This window comes from Aquarana catesbeiana, linkage group LG01 (genome assembly GCF_042186555.1).
Source record: "Aquarana catesbeiana isolate 2022-GZ linkage group LG01, ASM4218655v1, whole genome shotgun sequence".
NCBI classification, from domain to species: Eukaryota; Metazoa; Chordata; class Amphibia; order Anura; family Ranidae; genus Aquarana; species Aquarana catesbeiana.
Genome location: NC_133324.1, coordinates 683,759,265 through 683,783,973, shown reverse-complemented (window position 1 = coordinate 683,783,973; position 24,709 = coordinate 683,759,265). Strand labels below are relative to the sequence as shown.

General features: G+C 39.4%; 1 protein-coding gene across 4 annotated transcripts in view; it reads left to right on the top strand.

Annotated features, from left to right (window-relative positions):
* PDE5A (phosphodiesterase 5A) overlaps nt 1-24,033 on the top strand; it is a 267,395-nt gene extending 243,362 nt beyond the window's left edge. For all 4 annotated transcript variants that reach the window (XM_073603315.1, XM_073603298.1, XM_073603307.1 and 1 more), the window contains exons 15-21: nt 6,571-6,658; nt 8,164-8,264; nt 8,590-8,667; nt 14,619-14,682; nt 18,605-18,679; nt 18,975-19,058; nt 20,223-24,033. In XM_073603315.1, the coding sequence (XP_073459416.1) occupies nt 6,571-6,658; nt 8,164-8,264; nt 8,590-8,667; nt 14,619-14,682; nt 18,605-18,679; nt 18,975-19,058; nt 20,223-20,372 (640 nt within the window). In that variant the 3' untranslated portion in view covers nt 20,373-24,033. The remainder of the gene's footprint in view (nt 1-6,570; nt 6,659-8,163; nt 8,265-8,589; nt 8,668-14,618; nt 14,683-18,604; nt 18,680-18,974; nt 19,059-20,222) is intronic.
* Nucleotides 24,034-24,709: the final 676 nt, after the last annotated feature.

Below are 24,709 nucleotides of genomic sequence, written 5' to 3'. Positions count from 1 at the left end.
AGATAGCGTTGCTATTTAGTCTCTATATCCCCCTATTTCCATTAGTAGCCAATACTTAAAATGGAGGAGCTGCTACACTTTGTCTATTATTTAGCCCCAGCTGCCAGTAGTCAAAATGGCGCTGTAGGCATATATAAACCATCCGTAGTGATGACACATCCATTCGGCCAATCCCCAGAAGACGTCCACTCATGACGAAACGCGTAGGGTGGAGCCTCCGACGGTGACATCATTACACTATCCTTCCATGACGGTGGTGAGACGAACGCTCTAGGAAATAGGGAGAAGCTAATAGAGATGCTACAGTTTTTATGTGACAAACTCTTCTTTTATTAAATTATCTGAATTGATATACTGCACCATGGGAGATTTTATTTTTTATCTTTAAGTAACAATAGAACATCGGCTGGTCTGGATACCTATAAGTTTTGGGGAGACTGTTAATTCCCTGTGCTGGGCAAGACTGCTATCAGCAGTCACGGCTTTTTGGTAAGCAAACTACCTCACACTTGGGTGTTGACCTGAACACACGTTTGACTTGTTTTGGGAAGATGGTGTCACAACTTTTTTCTCCTGCAATTCATCTCTCTTCCTCTGGACGCTAATTATACACAGACTTTCTCATTGATCACTACGGGATGTTGCTTTAGTTTTCTTTTTTCATTTTTTCTTTTTTGAATATTCTTTTCTTTTTTTAGTAATCAAGTTATTTTTGGTTTCACTTATTATCAATTCAACTGTTTTATTGTATTTATCACCTCTTTATTGATTATTCAAATATTTTTATTATTACAATGATATCACAATTATTTTTATATCAATATTAGCGCTGCACTCACTTTGTTATTTATTCTTTTGCTAGAATTATTGCTCTTGCTCTAATGATCGTGGCGATACCTCACATGCGTGGTTTGAATACCGTTTTCATATACGTATGCATTTGCTTCTGTGCGCGAGCTTGGCGAGACGGGGTGCTTTAAGAAAAAAAACGTTTTTCTTTTTTATTTAAATTTTTTTTTCTTTTTTACACTGTCCTTTAAAAAAAAAAATGGGTCACTTTTATTCCTATTACAAGGAATTTAAACATCCCTTGTAATAGTAAAAAAGCATGACAGGACCTCTTTAATGTCAAAAAGACCTCAGATCTCACATTTACACTTAAATGCAATTAAAAAAATAATAAAATCCTCTTTAAGACCATTGGGCGGAAGTGATGTTTGACGTCGCTTCCGTCATCCAATGTTATGGAGCCGAGTGGGGGCCATCTTTCCTTCACTCGGCTCCATGCTACTGAGGAGATAGGATCGGATCGTCTCGGACGTGGCGGGGGACACCTCTCTTGCAGCCGATAAAAGTGATCTCGCGGCGGAGACCACTTTTATCTGAATGAGGACCACCCACCATTGAAGAAAATACCGGGGTTATGGCAGCTATCTGACGTACAATGACGGCGGTTTGCGGTAAGTAGTTAAGGCCGGCAATAGACAATTTAAATCGTGTGTGGGCAGGCTGAATGTACCAAGTTGATCGAGTACAAACAGCCTACCGAATTTACTTGCGATTATCACTAGTGGCTGCTATAGCCGCTAGCAATAATCACTGCCTTCTGCTGCGGTTTCAGGAAAGACATTTTCACCATTTATGGCCTGCATAAAGCTCAACTCAACTAGCAATAACTGTTATATAGTTTTACACAGAGTGACTACCATGCAGAGCTGCACCACATTTTGCACTCTCCAGTTTTAGTAAATCAAACCCTATGTGTACACAAATAACCAGGGCGCTGGATCAAGAAAAAAGTCGGTTTATAAAAATCCCACTGGAAGACTTATATAACAGTGTCTGGGAAGCACTTCAGAGGTGAAATAGTGAAGCTGTAAACAGCAGACAGGGTCCAGGGACCGCTGAGCTTGATGGCGGGATGTGCACAGAGCCCTCTGCCCCGCTCGGTGAGTTGGACTTCACAAGGACTCAGAACAGCAAGGTGAGTGGGAGATCCACTCAACAGCAGTATGAGATGTAGGACTGCTGGGCCAGGAGGTGGAATGCCAGACCTCCAGGGGTACAGACCCCTGTCAGCGTTTCTCTCTGAAATGCTGGAAGAGACCAAAGTCAGAAGGTTGAGTGGGCGGACAAACATGTTTCAGGGACCAGTCCCTTTGTCAATGTCTTGCCACAAACAATGCTATTTATTTAAATCTGCAAATGAGGGAAAAGATAAATGACAGCTGCAAAACCTATTGAACTTTTGTTTAAATAGGCTGACAAAGGGAAATGACACGGACTGTTAATAGCAATATAAAGACAGGCTCAAATACCCAAAAATGTAAAATACAAAATGAATGTATATAGGAATAAATTAAAACCCTCTGTGTCAGAGGGATAAGAAGTGATAGGAAATCTCTCCAAAGGGGACAGAGTCCGCAGCAAAAACCTTTTATTCTACGAGAGTTGAGGAAAGACAGCCTCTGTGAGGTTTTTATTTGTGTCGGCGTGTTCATGTTTTGGTGTAACCTGAGCCCCTGATTTCCTTTCCTGGTCTCAGAGTAACAGAAATGAAGTGGAAATCTCACAAACAGCTATAAACAAACAAGGAGTCAAACCCTTCTCTCCTTTTTTTGGGTAGTACCAATCCTTTGTTTTTATGGGATACAATTCTGTGACCTTCAGCCTGCATCTGTGTTTTATTTGTTGTCCCCATAATTGCCTGTGACATTTTGAGAGATGTTAAAGAAGATTGCAGGTCCCAGAAGGGGATCCCATGGAGAGATGTTGTCAGCGAATTGGGAGATCAGGACTACACAGGAGAATGCTGCCAAATTGCCACTGCATGCCAAATTAGACTTTGTTATTCACTAATGACTCAAACACATATTCACCATGTTATGCGCCTGTTCTTTACATACTTTATAGCTGTCTCCAAGTGATACAATAGAACAAACTTAGAAATTAATATTATCTTTGTGAATCTATTTCTTTATATTTTACTTGTATTGTCAATGTATTCATTCTCAGGTTTGTATGAATCTAAAGATTTATGGGGATAAAGTGACTCCTAGTGGTGTATGAGAAAATTGTATCACCATCCAGTTTCTGTGAGCAAAGGAAGATTTGTCAGGCTCAGGAGAAATGGCTGTGAAATTTTTCTCTTCAAGCAGAACCTCAGTTTAAATGATAAATCTTAATTGTTTGCTGCACACATTACTCTTATAGCTGCAATTATCAAACAAATACACTTTTTAACACTCTTACCACATGAAAGCTTTGTAATGATTATCCCCATCAAATAAGTGAGTACAGGGAAAAAAGCACTGCTGAAGTTACACTTTTTAAGTCAATTATCCTTCCCTAGTTTGTGACCGGACAGTGAAAAAGGAACAGTAAACTGATGAAGTCATTTGTCTGCTGTTTTATTTTTTTATTTATTACATCACTTTACACATATATTGTAAATTCACATCAATCTCTGCCCTCAAGGAGCTTACAATCTAAGGTCCCTAACTCACATTCATACATTCACATACTAGGGCCAATTTTAGATAGGAGCCAATTAAAAATCTTTGGAGTGTGGGAGGAAACTGGGGTACCTTGAGGAAACCCACACAGACACAAGAAAACATGCAAACTCAAGGCAGGTAGTGTTGTGGTTGTTCACAGCTTAATGACCATAGCGTTGGGCTTTGGCTTTGTGTCAAAGAGCAAATACAGTGTTTGTTTGAAATCAGCTTGAAACATAGAGAGATTGTTAAGAATTCATTAACAGGTGCATCTGATCTTCAACTGACCTCTTTCTGGCCTGCATTTGACCTGCTTCAAGTTTCTTTTGCATTGTTTTTAACGTATTGGGAGAGAAGCCGTTTTGAAGTCGGTTTACAAAGCCCCTTAGATTGACAGTGCTGTGTAAAGCCCTAGTGGGGAAATTTGTTTGAGTATTCATATATATATATATATATATATATATATATATATATATATATATATATATGTATGTATATACTCCTGAACTTAATTTACAACTATAACAAACAGTAGTGAGACTAAGATATTCTTGTTGCTTACAAAAATTGAAGTTGATGGCACTTCTGTATTACTACAGGTATGACTTCCAATCAAACAGGAACTTTTTTTATACTAAAATCCTTTTTTAATTTACAAGTAACTAAGTAATTAAGAAAAAGGTCAGCAGTAGCTAACTGCACCACCATATGGGTCATACAGAGCAGCAAGGAGGTGTTGGTGTGTTTGCTATTTCTAGGACAGTTTGCAGGTGACATCAATGATGGCTTCAGTGAGTGGCATAACTGAGTTAGAACTGGTATGCAGTGTAGGAGTCAGAGAATAGAAATTTCCACATGATGCTTTCCACATATATTTTGCTTAGGGTATACACCAGACTCTACTGCAGCCAGTGAGGATGTGTGTCCAAAAACAGTATACTTTATCTGCTAACACTTCCTGTCTGCCTGGTGTAGAGCAGGGGTTGGCAACCTTGGCCCTCCAGCTGTGATGAAACTACAAGTCCCATGAGACATTGCAAGACCCTGACAATCATAGGCATGACTCCTAGAGGCAGAGGCATAATGGGATTTGTAGTTGCACCACAGCTGGAGTGCCGAGGTTGCCTACCCCTGGTGTAGAAATGACTGCAAGTTAAGATCTGATGACAGGTACAGTATAATCATAGAATAGTAAAATGATGTAGATATGCCCAAAATTGGTAGGTAAGGTTTTAATCAAAAGTCTAAAAATAGCTCCAATGCAAATTCCTTCCAAACAAACATTAACCACTCTCTCGTACCTGTATACCCTCTATGGACCACACTGTGATACTCAAGCCCAGATACAAGTTTATTCCAAGATTGTTTACAGAGCCAACGTATTTTCAGTGTAAACTGTCTCTGCTGTACGCATGGAACCCCTTGTATGTGCAACTATACTGAAGTTGATTATTGCCATATTTCTATAGAGCAGCCTTTCTCAAACTTTTTAACATGGAGGAACCCTTAAAATAAAATTAGGTCTCAGGGAACCCCTGGTAGTAAATACTTTATCCACAGCTCAAGGCACATTAGAGTAAGTTGTAGATATTGAAATAAATAAAAGTACCATGACACGCAGGACTGCTCTCTACCACAAGATTATTTTTATTAAAAATATTTAAATGAAACAATAATTATGGCCAGAAAATAAATGCAGACAATTAAAAAAAGTAGCATTCTCTCACATGGTGATCAGTGAAGAAATTCACATGTGCATTGGTCAGTGAAAAAGTGCACCCTTACATTGGTGATCAGTGTCAAATCCCTTTTCACTGGTGGTCAGAAGAGAAGGGATCTCTTTGATTGGTAGTCAGTGAAATGCTCCCTTACATTGTTGGTCAGTGGAAAAGGGCTTTTCTTAGACCAGTCATCAGTAAATAGAATGCCCCCCCTCAACAGTAGATAGCTAAAAAGATAATTGGTGCCAGTGGTTACTTATTGTAGAAGCAAATTGCTGATTGCTCAAAAATCCCTAACAACCTCTGGAAGTACCCTAGAGTGCCATGGAACCCTGGTTGAAACAGGCTGCTATAAAGTATAGTGTGATTAACAAAGGGGTGAATGAGTTTTGAGGCAAATCTCTACTCCAGTGTTAATCTAAGGCTTTTTTAATAGTCTTGCTAGGATGGATAAAGGATAGGATGGCTGAAATACTTAAAGAGTATGAAAAAAAAACACTTTTAGAAGTTCTAATTTTTTCCTGTTTTACTAAAAATATTATAGCTGTGTCTTCAATAGAAATATTTACCTTTTGATTAAAAAAATAAGGCCCCTTTCACACTAGCGGACTGATCGGGTCTGCCTGTCAGTTTTTCAGGTGGACCCAATCATACCCTCCTCTATAGAGCGGCGGAAGTCAACAGACATGTGTCCATTGACACCCGCCGACATCTGATCCTATCCGCTAAAAAGAGATGGATGGGGATCTGTTCCCCATCCATCTGGCAGATCGGAGTGGATGACAGTCAGGTATAAATGGACAGGCGGACCGTTTACATCTGAATGCCCATAGAGGAGAGAGCGGGCTGTGTCTATGTCCACTCGGCCATCCACCTGCTCAGCAGGGATCAGTGGACAGATTCCCAGTTGAGCAGGCTTACTCCAACAGAGCATGAAAGGAGGGGTGACCCCTGGAAGTCGCACATCTATGGTGTCCTGCTGCAATGAATGGAGTGGCAACCTCAGCCTGGACTCTAACCAGGCCACGCCCCCTATGTGTTTCACTCCGCCCCCCCCGGAGCTTAGTCATGGGGATGTCACGGAGCCCGCCCTGTGTGTAGGGGCCTTACAGGGTGAACCTCCCCAAAATTCTGATAGAGCAGATAAGGGTTAGTGTCTCTATCTAAAACAAAATAAAAAATGTTGGCTGGGATTGGGCTATAGGATGACATTGATCTCTCTTAGGGCACACGTTACCTTTTAAACTTGATGCTAATTTTGTGGTTAAAAGCGCCATTTTAGCTATCATACCAATTACCAGTAAAAAGATCAGATATACTTTGAAGCTAACTGTGTGCTTCTATTTTTTTAGGAGTGAACATCCATTAGCACAACTCTACTGTCATTCTATCATGGAGAACCACCACTTTGACCAGTGCCTCATGATACTGAATAGTCAGGTCAGTGCATATTCTGTGGTAATGACAGTTGCTTATAAAATATAAGAGCAGACTTTTCATTATTGATTCATGGTGGAGCAGAGAATGAAAGTATACTGACAGCAATGTGGTTAAATCACCTCAAGAACAAAAGGGAGAGTTGCAAAAGTAACATGCCTGCAATTATTTGTTGAAATGTTTTGGTCAAAAGTGACACATACTGTATATACATCCTCACTAAGTGCAGTTATATGAGATTGGATTGATGGACAATCAGGATTCCCTTGGAACATCACCCATGTTACCTATTCCAAGTATTCAGAATTTCAGCAAGTAAAGTGCCACCAGTACAAATTAGGCTCTGTTCACACTAGCCGACTCCAAAGTTGCGTGATTTGCAATGCAACTTTGGAGTCCGACTTTGATACGACTTTGAAGTGACTTTGATAAGACTTTTACACGCTTTGGCAGTCCTGTCAGTCGGATCAAAGTAGTACAGGAACCCTTTCTGAAGTCGCAGCCACTTCAGTAGTGTCAATTGGAACGTCTCTCATAGAGATACATGGTATTTCACATGTCTTAAATAAGTCCCATAAATAAATAAATGTCCTGCAATTTTGGGTCTCACAAGTCGGATCCTAAGTCACACTAATGTGAACCGAGCCGAGAGGGGTGAATCTCCGCAGAACAAACAGACACCAAAAAAAGTTTGACAGAGAGTCTAACCCTTCCCCACTCTATCCAAAACGTAAAAAAAATGTTTTGCATAGATATATACTTTAAAGGCTCAATCCATAAAAATATTTTGATTATGTTGTTAGATGCTGAAGTTTGCCTTTAGTAGGCTTTTATGCTGAAGTCTCTGCTCTTGAGTTCCAAGGTCTATACACTTCATGATGAATTATAAGGGGGGTTGACGCTCCCTATTTCTTCCATTCTGGAAAGAACTATGCTCGGGATAAATCATTGCTGATTTCCTCCAACAACATACTGTACAAAACCAACTAACCACACTCTATCTATGAACAAAATATTACTTGAGTGTAATAACATTTTCATTTCTGATACTTTCATTTTTGGTGGAGCCTGGTAGGCTGAATCAGCCCCTCATATTATATACTCCATCACAGCCTGACATTATTCCTGACGCTTTTCCAGTTATCTGGGAGTTTCAGGTGTTCCTGCCCACTTTTTTATTTTTCATCTCCTCCTGTTGCATCTTCTGTAATCTAAAAAATCTAAATTCAATAAGGACAGTGGGAACACCTCACAATGTCCACATTGATGCGCAGATCCAGGAACACAAGAGTATACAGTAGATCTCATAACGATTGATGTCATTCTCCAGCATCTACCAAAAACAGGAATATCAGTTTGGAGCTCTTCGACTCTTTGACTCTTTAATTTAAGATCATCACATACATTTGAAACATTATTAACAATATGAAGAGATTACTAAATCACTATTATTTCTGGAACATGATTGCAAAAAGTAATATAGAATACTAATGTCCTTTTGTTCTCAGGGTAACCAGATTCTGAGTGGGCTCTCTGTTCAGGATTACAAGGCTGCACTGAAGATGATAAAGCAGGCAATCCTTGCTACAGATTTGGCACTTTATATAAAGTAAGTTTTCACAGGCCAGCAACGTATCCTCTGACTGTTCTATTATTTTCTGCTCCTTCCAGTAAGATCATATTTGATTTATTACTTTTTGGGCATGGCTCAGTCTAACTGACCATAAAAGGAAGGGCTAAGTTATGTCTTTTTGGCAGTACTCAGTTTTTATGTGCGTCACAAATAATCTGTCTTATACCGTCAAGTTTCGTATAGGTAACCATCATAACACAGCCAGAAGCACTGGTTGGTTTACTTGACAGTCAGAGAAAATTTACTGCTTTTCATAATTAAGGTGCAATCTATCAAGTAAAACAGTGTGTTTGCTTTGCAGGAGGAGAGGAGATTTCTTTGAACTTATAAAAAGAAAGCAATTCAGACTTGATGATCCTACACAAAAAGAGTTGTTTGTGTAAGTATTAAAAATGACATTGATTGCATAGGGTTGTTGCCTTTATACATTAGCTTTCAGCACTGGGAGATGATCACTTGTTGTCTGGGCTTGCACCTTCTTACACTTATACTAACTCATGTATTAACCTTTCTTCTAACCCATATTCTTACCCTTTTTATAACTGTTACATTCATTTTCCCTGTAACCCTCGCACTAACCCTCCCATTAACCTTTTACACTAACCCTTCATATATCTCTTACACTACCCCTGACTGTATCTTTTACACCAACCCTCACTCTATTCCTTAATCCAGTGGTTATCAACCCTGTCCTCAGGGCCCACTAACAGGCCAGGTTTTATGTATTACCTTGGGGAGATACAGACTAGAATACTGCAATCACTGAGCAGCAAATTATATCACCTGTGATGTATTCCAGTTATCTTGTAAACCTGGCCTGTTAGTGGGCCCTGAGGACAGGGTTGATGACCACTGCCTTAATCTAACCCTCTCTCTAAGGTATCCCATACATTAGTCAGTTTTTTTGTTCAACCGGTGGGTGTTTTCTAACAGCAGGGAGAGTTCCTTGACATCAGAACACATTGACCAGCGCAAAAGCTGTAGCCTGCAGCACTGATTGAGAGAGGAAAATCCAGCAAGACGATTTTACAGAAGTCAGTATATTGACTTTTGTACAATCACAGTGCCCATACATGGATCAAAATTTGGCCAGTCCCTGCTGAAACACTTATGCCCTGTACACACGACCGGTTTTGCTCTGAAGGTTTTTCCGACGGAATTCTGCTCAAGCTGTCTTGCATAAACACAGTCACACCAAATTCCGACCTTTAAGAACGCGGTGACGTACAACACGTATGACAGGACAACACGTATGACTTCTGGTACTTGCTTCAGAGCATGCGTCATTTTTGGTACATCAAGAACAGCATACAGACAAGCGGTTTTCCCGATAGGAATTTGTTCCGTCGGAAAAATATAGAACATGTTCTCTAAGTCCGTCTGAATTTTCAACGTAAAAAGTCCGATGGGGCATACACACGGTCGGAATATATGATGAAAAGCTCCCATCGGACATTTTCTGTCGGAAATTCTGTCGGTTAATTTACTAAAGACAAATAAACTGTGCACTTTTCAAAGTGCAGTTGCACTCTGCAAGCGCAGTTGCTGCAAATCTTAGTAAATGGGGTAAAGCTTCGCTTTGCAAAGAAAACCCAATCACATGCAAGGAAAATAAAAAAAAATGCATTTTTGCTTCTACGTGATTGGATCATGGAAGTCAGCAGAGCTTCTGCTATTTAATAAGCTTTGGAGCAACTGTACTTTGCAAAGTGCACAGGCTATTTGTCTTTAGTAAATCAACCCCTAACTCTCCCTGTAACTCCCTGGCCATAGACTAGTAGAATTTTGTGAACTTAGTGGAGTTGGTGGAGTCAAATGGATGTTCATTTTCAACCGCAGAGGCAAGAAAATTCCAAGAAATAGAATGAAAAAAATTTCAGTGTATTTGGTTTTTGTTTGGGAAAGTGCATTCACCTTTTTGAAATATTTTCAAATGACATTCCACAAGCCATCAAATGTACTGAGAATTTTTGTAAGAATTTTTGTAGGAAGTGTATGGCCAGCTTTACATTAACCCTCCTTTATAACCTTTACACTAACCCTCCCCGTAATGGTTACACTATCCCTACTTGTAAACCCTACACTAACTCTCCCTGTAACCCTTACATTAACCCTGCCTGTATACAAAAAAATGCAGCACTGTGTGATACTGAACCTTACAATTGCATAAATAATGCCATAAACAATGAATATCAATATTGCTATAAAATGTAACTATGAATATATAAAAAAAAAAATTGTGTAACAAGCAAGCTCACAGTGAAAAAAAAGTGTAGTAATATTCCTTAATATCAAGTGTCCAAAAAAAGAGGGAGATTTTTTCTCTCAATTTACATCAATCCACAGAGACAAAAGTGCAAATTGGGGTATTATACGTATTAATGTCCAAAAAGTGACTCTGGTGATGATAATCCTGATCAGAAGAGGGTGACTTCACACACATGCTCACCCTCTTCAGGATTATCATCACTAGAGTCACCTTTTGGACATTAATATTGATTTTCATTGTTTATGGCACTATTTATGCAATTGTAATTCAGTATCACACAGCGCTGCATTTTTTTTGCTTTTTGTATATATGTTTTCACAGATTATGGGATCGTGATCAATGCTTAGCAGCTGTGAATTTGCACTTTGTTTCACAGGAATTGTTATACCACCACCTGACGCTAGGTTGTAACCTCAGACCTGACGCTGAATGCAGTCTCAGGTTGCTCTAGAGTAGCTCGCAAGATTTATATATTTTTATATTACTAACCCTCCCTGTAACTGTTACACGCCAATCCCGTTACACAAATTCTCCCTGTAACCATTAAACTAAACCTCCCTATAACCCTATAAACTCTATACTAACCCTGCCTGCATCCTTTACACTAATGGCACCTTCTTGTATGTGTACTGAGGAGCACCTGGTTCAAAAGTTCATCTTACTTGAGGGATTCTTTGAAACATTTAATGGTCAAGGGCATTGAATACAGCTGACACATTTCAATGTTAATAATATCAGAATACAGTGGGGGTCTGTGTTAAAACTTGATGAAGACTAACATCTCCTGATAGCACTGAAGGCAGATTTTTGCTCTTAACCATTAAATGTTTTAAAAAAGTCCTCTAAGTCATTAACTTAAAAGTCCTTAACTTTTGTACCAAGCACTCCTCAGTACACAGCCAAGAAATTACCGTCCGGCGAGCACTTCTTTTGTTGCTTTCAGAAGGGTAGCAGCCTAGAATAGGGTTCACCTATACTATATTTCAACCATGGATCTGCTTTTATGAATGAAAAATCACTTTAGGTTAGATCCATTAGAACCAGCTTTTACTTATATCAGTCCATTGCTATAGCACACACATCAGGCACTAACAGTACCTGTAATCCTTACATTTAACCTCCCTGTAAACCTTATAACCGCCTCTGTAACCCATACACTAACCCTCCTTGTTAAACTTTCACTATCCTTGTAACTCCTACAGTAACCCTCCTTGTAACGCCTGCGCAATCTCACAATAACCCACAAGACTATGTAGAGGCAAATAAGATTTTGTATATTAGTTCATAATACTATGTGGATCTTCTTTTGATGTTACTTTTAGTAGCCCTTTAGCACCTACCTGTTGGAACACTTGCTGCACTATATCCTTCTCAAAAAGGGTGGAACCAAGTAGCAACGTTCCAATGTTTAAGGCCCAACTCCAGCCAAATTATATTTGTCATGGATAGAATAGAGAAAAGTTAGAACCTCTATCAATATTTTTATTGCTCTCTGTGGCTCTCTGATGAGGTTGTCTCTCACTTCCCAACCAGTGTACGCAAAGAAAGTGAGGGCAATCCTCACATCAGGTATATAGACTGCAACAAAACCCTGACAGTTCAAACCATTCTCCCCTCTTTCTAAACCTAGATGTTTATATTTTGCTTTTTTTTCCATTAACAGATCACAGTATGATAAAATAAGATAAGATAAGATACGATAAGATAAGATAAGATAGAGTGGAATATGGGGACTTTCTATGTTGAGGATTTTTGGGGTTTTCCAGTTCTATCAACAAATGCCATTGTTGCAGGACTTCGTCTCCACAGCAGAAGTTCCAATACCAAACATAGGCATATGCAAACAGGACTTAGTTCTACTTTGGTTTTTTTGTGTGTCTCGAAAGCTCATTGCAAACAATAATAAAAAATCCATAATATGATCTGTTAACAGCCTTTTTCTAAGTGAATCTACATTTTCTTTTAGTTTAGGGTTTAGTTATGTGGTCATTTTGCATGCAGACAGTTAGTGGATTTTTTGTAAAGCATTTTTTTTAAACTGAATGTGAAAAGTTCAGCATGTTTGTTAAGATATCTTTTGTATGTGTGCTCTTAGTGAAAATTATTTTCTCTGTTTTAAGTTTAGTGGTTTCTTCTTCATGGTAATTCTCCAAACGAAATGCTTCATGAGTACATTGGTTAAAAGAAATTATTTTCAGTTGCAACAGTTAACTGTCTTTTTACTCCCCAATGCAGTGAAATACAGTTGAAACTTGGTATCTTTGCCATTTTTGGGGGGATGTGCTGCATTTTGTTATAGCTCTTACAGATCAAAACTGTAAAACTGCATGAACCTACTTTTTTACAATGATAACAGGTGTTTTTTTGTTTTTTTTTACTGTTTAAAATACATGAGTAAGGATTCTCCTGGGACCCAGGATTAAAAGCGATTTTAGTTTCCAGACCCCCCATTTCTTTGGCTAATGAAGAAAGTAAAGTCCCTTAAAATATAACTGGAAATTTTTGGGAAAAAGTATTTTATTCAGTTTTCTCTGGCAAATATAACTCCTTGTTAGTTTCCATCAACATTATTTTCTTTGAATACTGCAGTATAATATTCATCAATGTAAGTTGATGCAGTTTGCAATTCCTCAGCATACAGTGTATGTCACGTTGTACATAGTAGAATATTGTACCATGTTGGCCATCGATTATTATGGAAAGTTTGGCGTTTAAAGTGGTTGTAAACCCTTCCCTAAACCCAGTGATGTGACTAGTCACAGAGGTTAAAAAAAAACTCCTGTACCTGTTTAAATGCAGCCATCTTATTTCTACAGCCATTCAAAGTGTGGAGTTCATACAGCTTGTCTGAACTTTCAGAAAGCAGAGGGCAGGGAGCTGAAGTTACACTCTGCAGAGCTCAGTAAATGATTGGAGGGAAAAAGACACATCCTCCTTCACATAGCACAGAGGAACAGAGCTGAGGCTGTCTGCCACCGTCACCTTTTGTACCTCTTGGTGTCAGTAAAACCTGTCAGAAGTGACTCGTGCAGATAGCAGAGGAAAGAAGCTGTAGACAGAAATTACACTTAGTGCTCTGGATTAAAACAAGTACACAATATAGAGAGATATGCTTCGTTCATATTTCATGTCTGAGGTTTACAACCACTTGAGATATCCTTTATTGGCTGATTTAAAGTGGATGTAAACCCAGTGTCATCCTTTCTAAACTACTGCCATAGGGGTTATCTATAAGGATATACATGCCTCCTGCATGTATCTTTACCTGTCAAATGTCTCCCCTCTGTCTGTTATGAGACCCGAAAAACTGCAGATTCTGTGGATGGGTCTGTTGTCTGGAGCTCGGTGGTTGGAGTCGTGATGTCAGTAGACTCCCCGCCCAACTCTACACTCCCCTTGTTAATAAGCATTTTCTCCTGTGTATTTCTTACACTAAATTTCTACAATGATCTCTAACATCCAGTGAAAAGACAGGAAAGTAACCACATGACTTCAGCATGCCAAATTATGCTGAGGTGTGGAACAGACAATCCTTGCAGAGCTGCTGAAGAAAGGAGTGGGGGAGGGAATTAAAAAATAATGCATGTCTTAGGCTAGTGCACGAGATGTAAATCACCTGTCACTTACAGCAAGGGGGAGGATTTGACAAAGTTTTTCTCTGTTTGTCAACATTTATCTCACTGAACAATAAAAGAGGATTGCTCAAAGATGAATTAACTCTGTGTGGCAAGACTGGGCTCAAATGATAGGAAATCTTATACTCTACATTATGACATAAAAAAAAAAAAAACAACAAAAAATTTCGGGTTTACATCCACATCTACTAAGTTATCTAAAAATGCAGGCTTTCAGGGTAACTTAGATCCCTTCTGTAGGCTTTATACAATTCATTGTAATAAATTTGAATTGTATAAAGCACCGAAAAGGGATCTAAGTTACACTGAAAACTTGGATCTTTAATAACTTAAGTTAGCCAATAAAGGATATTACTTAAACTCTAAACTATCAGCAAGTTTTACATGAATCAAAGTTTCAAACGTGTGATTTTGTGTTCTCTGCAGGGCAATGTTGATGACTGCTTGTGATCTGTCTGCAATAACAAAACCCTGGCCAGTTCAACAGCGGGTCTGTATCTAACTCAACCAAGCTCATTTCTGTATATTTATTTTAAATCTGATAATTAAAGCTGAACTCCAGGTATGAATTGTATAACATAGTTACATTGGTCCTGGTTGGACCAATGTAAGTATGCATATTAAATACTTGTGGGATTCCTGTGGAAGCTGGGAATCAGTCTCTACTACTACAGTGATCACTGCTATCCTCCAAGTCCCATGCAGAGCAGCTGCCCTGCTGCATAGTAACCAGCGAGGGTCGCCTGCTCTTCACAGGCACCATTCACAGAGCTCCTTGCATTTTTCTCAGTCAATACAAGGCATTCTCTGAATGGACAAAGTGGAGAGGTAGGGCAGTGACATCACAATTTCCACCTAGTCCACTTAGAGGGCACCTTGTACTCAATGGGAAAAATGCCCTGCACCAAGTGAGTGAGCCCGTGTGTTCCCTATACAGCAGGGCAAGTGGACCCAAACAATGGTGGCAATCACTGTAGTAGTGGAGACTTGCCACTCGTAGATTACTACATGACTGGGCAACTTAGATGTGATCGCAAAGCGCTGCAGCATGTAAACATCCCCCTTCGCTGCCTATGCACCTTAAGAGGGGGTGGCTGGCGTTTTGCTGCCTTCCAAACTCAAGTCCAATACAAGCCAAGTAATTAAAGCTAAGAAAAATAGATAACTGAACTTGAATTCCAACCTTACCATGTTCAAAGAACACTTACCAGCTAGCCATCAAAAAAAAAACAAAAAAACACTGTCTAACAATTTTCTTAAAACAGAGATTTTAGTTTCATAACATATATAATATTATATATGTGGAGGCCACACTGCCTCATCAAGGTCCTTTGCATAGTGTGATCCTAACTCCAGTCTGTGAGATAGAGCACATTAACAAGGGGATTTGGTGAGAGGCTGTGCACATTCTACATATGTTTTTTAATAATTGCAAATTATTAGACAGTGTAAATTTTTTTGCCGACTAACAGTTCATGTGCACCTTATTTTAAAAGCTAATTATAAATTGGGATGGCTGCTATTTTTGTTTAGCATTTTTCAATGTATTTAAAGTGACACAAATAAATTGTGCAAAATATAAGCAATCCTTTTCCTGTACATTCAAAAATTGTCCACAACAACCAGTGTATGTTTTGGTTGTACATTCTGGTTCTCATAAAACCAGGGAGCTGTAGGGGATGTACCACAACATAACTTAAGGGTCCTTTCACACTGGGGCGGGGGCGTTGTCGGCGGTAAAGCGCCGCTATTGTAAGCGGCGCTTTACCGTCGGTATTCGGCCTGCTAGCGGCCGAGAAAGGGTTAAAACCACCGCAAAGCGCCTCTGCAGAGGTGCTTTGCCGGCGGTATAGCCGCGCCGTCCCATTGATTTCAATGGGCAGGAGCGGTGAAGGAGCGGTATACACTCCCCTTCTTCACCGCTCCGAAGATGCTGCTAGCAGGACTTTTTTTCCCGTCCTGCTAGCGCACCGCTCCAGTGTGAAAGCCCTCGGGGCTTTCACACTGGTATTAAAACAGCGGAACTTTCAGGTTGGTTTGCAGGCGCTATTAGCGCAATAGCGACTGCAAACCGCCTGAGTGTGAAAGGACCCTAACAGGAAGTGCAAATATTGAGTCTATATGGTCTATATGATATAAAAGATGTGAAGCCATGAATGTATCCCAACATAAGCAGATTTATTTATTTGAAGCACAGAAAATATTTACAAAGAGATCTTAACATTGGAAAGAGAAACAAATAAAAAGACAGTTTAACAATGTGGATGATGTGGCACCAGATGGAACCCTGGGCCTCTGGCCAGAAAGCCTGAATTCCTGGAAAACAGATAATAATGCAAGAGGAAAGCAGAAACCATGGATATAATTATCTGAATTGCATGGGTCAATTTCAGAAGGTCAAGTGAAAGCGTCATTATCTGTCTTGGCTGCTCACATTATGGGTTAGATTGTTTGGGGTGTAGACAAGTACATTCTAGAGAATCTTCTGGCTGTGAATGGCAATTGTGGTTTTGCCTTTTTAAGGTCTTCCTTCTATTGTAAACGTAATCATAGCACTTGGATATATCGGTTTTGGGTGCAGCTCCTGTACTAAAACTCCCATGTTTGTCTAAGCTTTCATATAGTGAAGGTATGGTGTTGGGATGATGAGCAAATCAAATGAACCAGACTGCAGTGACATTTCAGCTAGATTCTTTGATCTACAAGATGCAGCACAGTGCTGTGTAAAGGTAATGTCTTTTAGTACACCTCAGTCCTATCATTATAAGACGACATCCAGTGGAGACATTATTGGACCCCATCAGATTTGTCCATGTCAGTGTTGTGAACCCTGTCAAGCTTGGCTCCTACCAAATGGGAGTACTCTGTAATCATGGCGATGCTGAAGAGTACCCTAATGTGCTGCTTGTGTGCACTGAGTCCCTAAGACTTTTAATATTTTCTGTTTCTGCATTTGGAAATCTTTCAGCTGAACTCCAGCCAAACAGCTAAATACACAGATGAAATGCTTTTGTATTTTTATCCGTCCAGTTGTGAGATATAAACAGCGTTGCCAGACATCACAGCCAGGGAATGATCCAACTTTCTCTGTAACAGTTATAGACTGTAGAAGGGATACAGCGGGTGTCTTCTCTCCACCTCCAGCCTTCTGACTAGACCAGTGTTCCTCAACCATTTTTTAATCTAGACACCCTTTAGAATTTTGCACAGTCTCAGAGCATCCCAGTCTGAGGGCACATTCATGTTGAGATATGCACGAGCGTACACGCTTTTTTGCGCATTCCCCCACGCAAATTCATTAGGCTGCTCTATATGAAACATGCAAAAAAATGTGATGGCATGATTTTTAAAACGTGCTGCACCAAAACGCTAGGTACTGCGGTACAGTGTGATTTAGCGGGCGTGAACAAATACGCATTTGGTAGATCCGTGGGGGTAAAATGAAAAAAATAATACTTAATGGCACCTGCGCACATTTGCAAAATGCAGCGCAGGAAAACTTCTCCCCCTAATCCCCCCTGCTAGTCCAAGTCTCCCCTGCTAGCAGAACCCCCCCTCCCAAATCCACTCTGCTAGCACAAGATCCCTCGTCCCACAACATCCATTTTATCACTAGTGGAATACAGATAGCAGCAGAGAGGAGGAGAGAGCTGTGCTCTCCCCCACTCCAGCTTCTCTCCCTGCTGTCTGTATAACCCAGAATGCTGTCAGCTAGGAAATGTATAGAGTTTGATTGCCGCGCCACTGAGAATGTTTGCTGCCGGGACAGGAGCATTGTGTGGAGGAGAACGGTAGGGAGTAATCAAATCCTGTAGTCCAATTCACTCTGTTTAAATTCAGGTATACAGAGAGATGGGAGAGAGATGGGACCTCCTCCTGGCTCTTTCCACCTCTGTGCTGCTATCTGTACTCCTATCCGCAACTCAGAATGCTGTGCAGGCATCCAACATGTCCTTAGCAACCAGTGGCCTCATCGGTTGGTAGGACGTGGGCACCCCAGTTGAGAAACGCTGAAGGAGCAGTCAAAGGCTGATGAGGTCATCTCTCTGCTAAATCAGCTTTCTACTCCTATCAATGCGTTTCTTGTCGGGGGGCTGTGAGGAAGAAGTGTTATTGTTGGAGTGATCAAACTGAACCTTTATGAAGCTAGTATTATGTGAGCAGCATACAAATTGACAACTGCAAATTTGTCTGCAAACTGATAGCTGTAACTTCACAAGTCCGTAAACTTTCAGTTGTTGCTTAGTATGAGAAGAAAAGTCTAGCTGGCACTCTGTGTGTATAATGTTATGCTCTGTACCAGGTGTGGAGTCTACTTTTGACCTGTTTACATTGCACTTGACAGTAACTGTAATGTTTACAGTGAGAAGCGTTTTATCTTTTGTTGAGAAAATAAAACTTTATGTTTTCAGATAGCTGAACTTGTCGCTACAGAATTTTATGACCAAGGGGATAAAGAGAGGAGAGAACTGAATATAGAACCAATTGTAAGTATCAGCTCCACTGTCCCATTTGTATTCTTAAAGTGTCTTGATCAAATTATAATGTGGAAATATGGAAAGAAATCGAAAAATGACATATGATTCAGTCTGTTACTAGCATTAACACAGCAGTTTTCTATATTTTTATTACCCGTTGATCCCTTGTCAATGTTATATGGTTTGTCCTTACCCCTCTAACTGCCTGTTTTGCCAAGTCTGCTGGCAGAATCACTCGCCATATTTGGAAATGAGTATTAGTCTTGAAAACAGACCATCGTGACATGATATGCTTATGTTCCAGGATCTCATGAACAGAGAGAAGAAAGACAAAATACCCAGCATGCAGGTTGGATTTATTGACGCAATCTGCTTAGAGCTATACGAGGTTGGTTGCTTTGTGCTTGCTGTGTCTGTTTATGCTTTTCTCTTAACAATTAAATGTAATATTTTTCCCTATTACATTTTTTTAATACCAAGGGGCTAAAGTGAAGAATGGTGCAGTGCAAAAAGACAACTACTGCCCATAGAGACCAGTCACATGTTATGTTTATTAACTATTCTGTTGTTAAAATTAATGCAGGCAGAGGGATATACCTCCATTGCTTTTAAGCATTCTGTCACTGTTACCAGCCCTGCCCAGTTCCCATCTGCGGACTACATAACCCTCCCCCCTCCCGTTATGGAGAAGGCTAAAGGGGGGGGTGTTCTGTTGTCCAGATCATAATCTAGAACTACTCTGATTGGCTCCCAATTGTCAATGGGGACCAGAGTCAGTGACAGCCGAGATTAAGAGCCATCAGCTGTGGCTGATGTCTTGCTAAACTAGGTTATTTATTAACATACCCCAGCAAGGGGTATAATGCTGGGAAATGTTAATATACAGATTGTGAATGGAAAGAGGATGGGGTTAAGATGTTGCATTCAGACTTTAAGAGGAACTTAAATCACTTTCTGTAATAGACCTCTGATGTGTTTATAACAACATTCATAAAGAGGACCTGTAATCTGCCCAATGCTAGTACCTAGGGAGGCTTGTTTAGTCCTTTTATTATAACAATAAAATTAAATATTGAAAAAAAAATATATAATAAAAATAAGATAAAAAAAAATTAAAATTATCCCTGTTGTTCTGCACACACCTACAAATGCAAACGCTTGCATAGGGCGTGCACGTGTCGGGATCCACCTAGATCCACCCAGATACCTGGACCAGCAGCTAGCTCAGCCTCTTCGTGAGACATTGGGAGACTGAGGCAGTCCCTCCTGCTCCCTTCACAGCCCAGCGCTCACTGGAGGGGCATAGCAGAGTGCAGGTGACTGACAGCCACCTGTGGTGTTTGATCTCTCAGTACTAATTGCAGAGCCAACGGGGGACAGATGCAGAATCGGATCGATGCTCCATCCACCTAGGTAACTATAAATGTTTTTTGTTCCAACCCCATACTTCTCTTTTAATTTAATCCTTATGCAGTATATGTTGATTCCTTAACAAATAGAAAGGTGTAGTGATATTAACTTCTCATTCTTTCTGCCTTGACCATTTATGTAGGCCTTAACGCAGGTTTCTGAGTCATGTTACCCACTACTTGAGGGCTGCCTGAGGAACAAGCAGAAGTGGCAAGTTTTGGCAGAGCAGCAAGAGAATGGTCTGCTGAACGGAGATAGCAGTCAGTCTACACTGAACTGTGACATTGACTAAGCAACACCAACAGCAGCTCTCTACTTTTGTGGTACAAATTAGTATTACACTGTTTGAAATATGAAATATATTTTGCCACTGTTATATTTATTAATTTCACATTTTCGTTTAAGGAAATAATAAGCAAATGTAAATGAAATTACATTGTAACATTTTCTACAGAAGCAATATATTTTCAGATGTATATAAGGTAACATCCACAATTTGGAGGTCCTTGGGGGGTATCACTGTATTGCCCCTTTGGAATCAGTGCCTTAATGCATGAATGGGTGCCATTTTATCTAAACAAGTCAGCTTTGGTGACCAGCACGTTACTCTTTCAATAACACAGCACAATATGAAGTATATCTAACATCACACTGGCTGATTCATGTAAAGACTGATAACTGTCACAGTTATATACGAATGTACTAAGAAAAACAACATGTAGAGGCACACAAATGATTTGTAGTACACCAGTGTGAGGGCAGGGGGGTTACAGGTCAGGCAGCCTGGATGCAGCTGTATCCCTTGTGCCTTCATAAAGATTATTATTATTATTTTTTTGTATTTATAAATGTGTGCCCCTGGCAAATTTTCTTCTCTTTTACACAAGTGACTTACTGTTAAAAATCTTATTGGAGGTACTTCTGTGTCTTACTTGCTAGACATGGTATATAATAGAGTATACAGGAACTGATATAGAAACAAATGGCGCTAATGAACTAATGGAAGTTTACTGAAGAAAACATTTGGAGGTTTACTTTAATTTCCTGGCCTAGAATGGATGGAATATAATTGGTTGCCATGTACCACATAGTTTTCTTTACTCCAGTCAAATTGGTGCCGATATGTTGCCAGTTTTGATATAAAAACTCTAAGCACCACTCAAAAAGTGTTCGACCTCGGCGAAAAGTTATATCTAGACTTTACTGGTGGTGCTTCTTCAGTAAAAAAATGTAGTCATATGTTTTTTTGAATAAAGGCCAATACAAAATAGTGTAAATCCATAACTGTAAAAATTGCAAGATTTGAAATTATTTTAATATATCTATTAAATTATATTAAATCTTAGTGTCAGGTGGTTTGAGGACAGCAAGTGGTCTAAAGACTTATGGTTGTATTATATTGAGCAACAGTGGAATCTCTGGTCATAATAAATTCTTAGAATATCTGAAATATCTACTAAATGATTAAAACAAGGCCATCCGTCAGTTTAAAGCAGCATATGGATAGTCTTTCATTGATGCACACACTCCCGCTATCTCCCAGAGTTCAAGTGCAGGCTGAAGGGGAGCCGTCCCTGCTCCAACCTGAATGAAAAGCAAAATAGTCACACTCTGATGATGTACAAAAGATCAAGGTTTATCCCAGCAATGACCACAGCAATAGTCTCCACCCAGAGATCCAATTCCAATACAAATCTCAAGGGGGTTTTTTTAAGTACATTTTAAAGGGAATTTATAGTGGCTATCTGTTTTCTTTCATTCTTTGTTATGGTTTGGAATATTTTTTAACAAAAAGGTCTCTTCTTTATTTTGAATCAGTTGAATATAAAATATTGTTATTATTTTATATTTCCCTTTTGAGTCAGCAGGTGGAGCTTCATTGTACTTTTCACATCCTTTTTAGACTACTCAGCGTCTGTAAAAAAAATCCTTTTGTTTAGCATAGGCTGAAATTTACAGGAATCTGAAAAGCCATTCCTTACCAAATGACTTCATCCTAGGTTTTAATCAGATAAAGCCACAGCTTGGTACCTACTGCTGTTCTTATTCTGATAACCCATAGTGGTCTGGGAGTCCTTAGTATTAAATATTTATTTATTTAACATTGATTGTCTAAAAATACAGATGTAACACCTAAGTTTAAAAACTTATAAAAATATTTAAAAAAAAATTGACCCAAAGACATTTATATTCTTTTGGTGAAATGTGAGGTTTAAAAGGATTTAACAGGTATACGTGAGTCCCACCTCTTGTTGGTTTGAAAATCAGGACTGAGGTGATTTAGGACAAACGGAAGGTTGCTTTGTGTAAATGTGTTTCTTTATAAACAGAATTTCATTCAACCAAAAACAAAACATTTTGCATGTTTAGAACCCTAAACCTGCCACTGATCCACAGGAAGGTACAAAAATAAAGCATAGGGGCCAGTTTGTTCTTACAGGAAAAAAAATCCTTTCTTGTTGCCAAAGAAAGCAAATGCTCCCTGGATTAACATTCTACTTTGTTTCTTACAAATATTATTAGTTATTTATATTTTGCGCATTTAGAGACACATCAAGACTTTTTGAAGCAATCTACTAAGTTGGTTAGACCTAGATTCTATGGAAGAAACATAGAAAAGTGACGGCAGAAAAAAATCTGCCGTCAAGTCTATCAAATCTGCTTGTGTTTTTTATTTTTTGTTAACTTTTTTGTTTGGGTATAGATATGAGTTTGTCCCAAGCATGATGGAAGCCATTTACTGTTGACTGACTCGCTACCTCTGCTGGAAGTCTATTGTAAGACCGTTTTATATTTTCGCAGCTCTCGCTGTAAAGAAACCTTTTTCTATGCGGATGTTAAACCTCTTTTAATCCAAGGGCAAAGCGTGCCCCCTTGTTTTTTTGTGATGACCGTAAAGTGTATGTTACCCCAAATTTCATATATTTTGTATGTGTCTGTTTAACTATGTTGTTGTGGGTAAATTTTATTCTTTACTGAGAGCCTTATTTCTTCTTTAATATCTTGTGATCCTGTCAGTTCTCCTTTTGTCTGTTTCATTCTGACCACACCAAGCACAGAAAGGGATCATTCCTGCCAGGATCAGTTTGCATATTAATTCTTGATGAACAGAGACACAGAACACTGTGCTCACGCACAGCATGCCTGTGTCTCCTATAGTCAGTTTGCCCACCACACTCCCCATAAAGCCCCGCTGTGTTGATTGAGAGCAGCCCCCAGCAGAAACCATGCTGTCAACACAGCAGCTGCTGAAATGCAGCACTCACAGATGAGGAAGGTCCTTCCCCGCTGTGTGTGGAGTCATCCTCTGCCCACACACTATACAGATACACCTCCCGCTATGGTGAAGAAGTAAGCAAAGGAGGCTGTGAAATCATGTGATCACAAAGAAAAACAAAAAAAGGTAAAAAATGTTTATTTTTTTAATATTAGAACAAAATCACATAATATTGTATTTATACAGACCTGTTTAAAAGCAAAGGAGTATAAGCTCCATGCCGGATAACATATACTAGACATAAACATATACTGCAACCATCTGTGCTTGGATGAATAGCGCAAGGTGTATGGATCGATGCGTTTTGACCTGAAGGAGGGCTTCTTCAGAATCCACCTTATAGTATTTAAAGAGCCTGTAACTCGAGTCATGACAAAAAAGCGTCAGACATACTATGTAAGAATATACTGCATGAACAATAGCACACTAAGCAGAGTTGATATGTATAGTCTAAGGTGTATGAATAAGAACAAGAAGACAAAAGTCGCCACCAAAAAAGAGGGTCATCACATAAATGTAATGTTAGAGTGAGAACATAAGTTGGATCTAGATCCCATTGATTTGGGGGTCCAGTAAAAGGGTGGTATATATTCCTACATAATATGTCTGACACTTTTTTGTCATAGCTTGAGTTATAGGCTCTGTAAATACTATAAGGTGGATCCTAAAGAAGCCCTCCTTCTGGGCAAAACACGTCGATCCATACACCTTTCGCTATCCATCCAAGCATGTCCAGAATATGTTATCCCTCATGGAGCTTATATTCCTTTGCTTTTGAACAATTTTGTATAAATAAAATATTATGTGATTTTATATGTTTTTGCTATAGTGACGTCTTTCTGGGCAATTTAAAATACCCATCTCCCATAGTCTCCTCCTTCGGAGAGGCATGGGAAATACTTGTTCTCCTATTTTTTAGAATTCTTTCTCCAGGACATGCATTTTACAATTTTCAATGCTGTGGGTTCCTGCTGTCACAATGCTGTTTTCCTAAACTTCTGTTTTTCACAGAAAAGAGTTAACAGTGCAGTCTCTAGCCAGTCTCTTCATTTGGAGAAAGATGGGGGAGGAGAAGGGAGAAGCAGGGGAGTGCTTTGCCATTTTAGGCCACAGGGCTATGTTTTTCTATTGATGCACACAGTTTAGGGAAGCACAACTCTAGTCCTGCATGCAAGGGTGGTTTCTGCAAGAGAGAGAAGAGCTGAGAGATGGCGAAAAAAACGATTCCGTGCAAAGGAAAAAAAGAACGTAATAAAGGATGCAAAAAAGAGCTTATAATGTCCATCATAATTCACAAGGAGTTAACTCTATTTCCATCTCCAGACATTTTGCTTCAGCTCCTCAAAAGACTG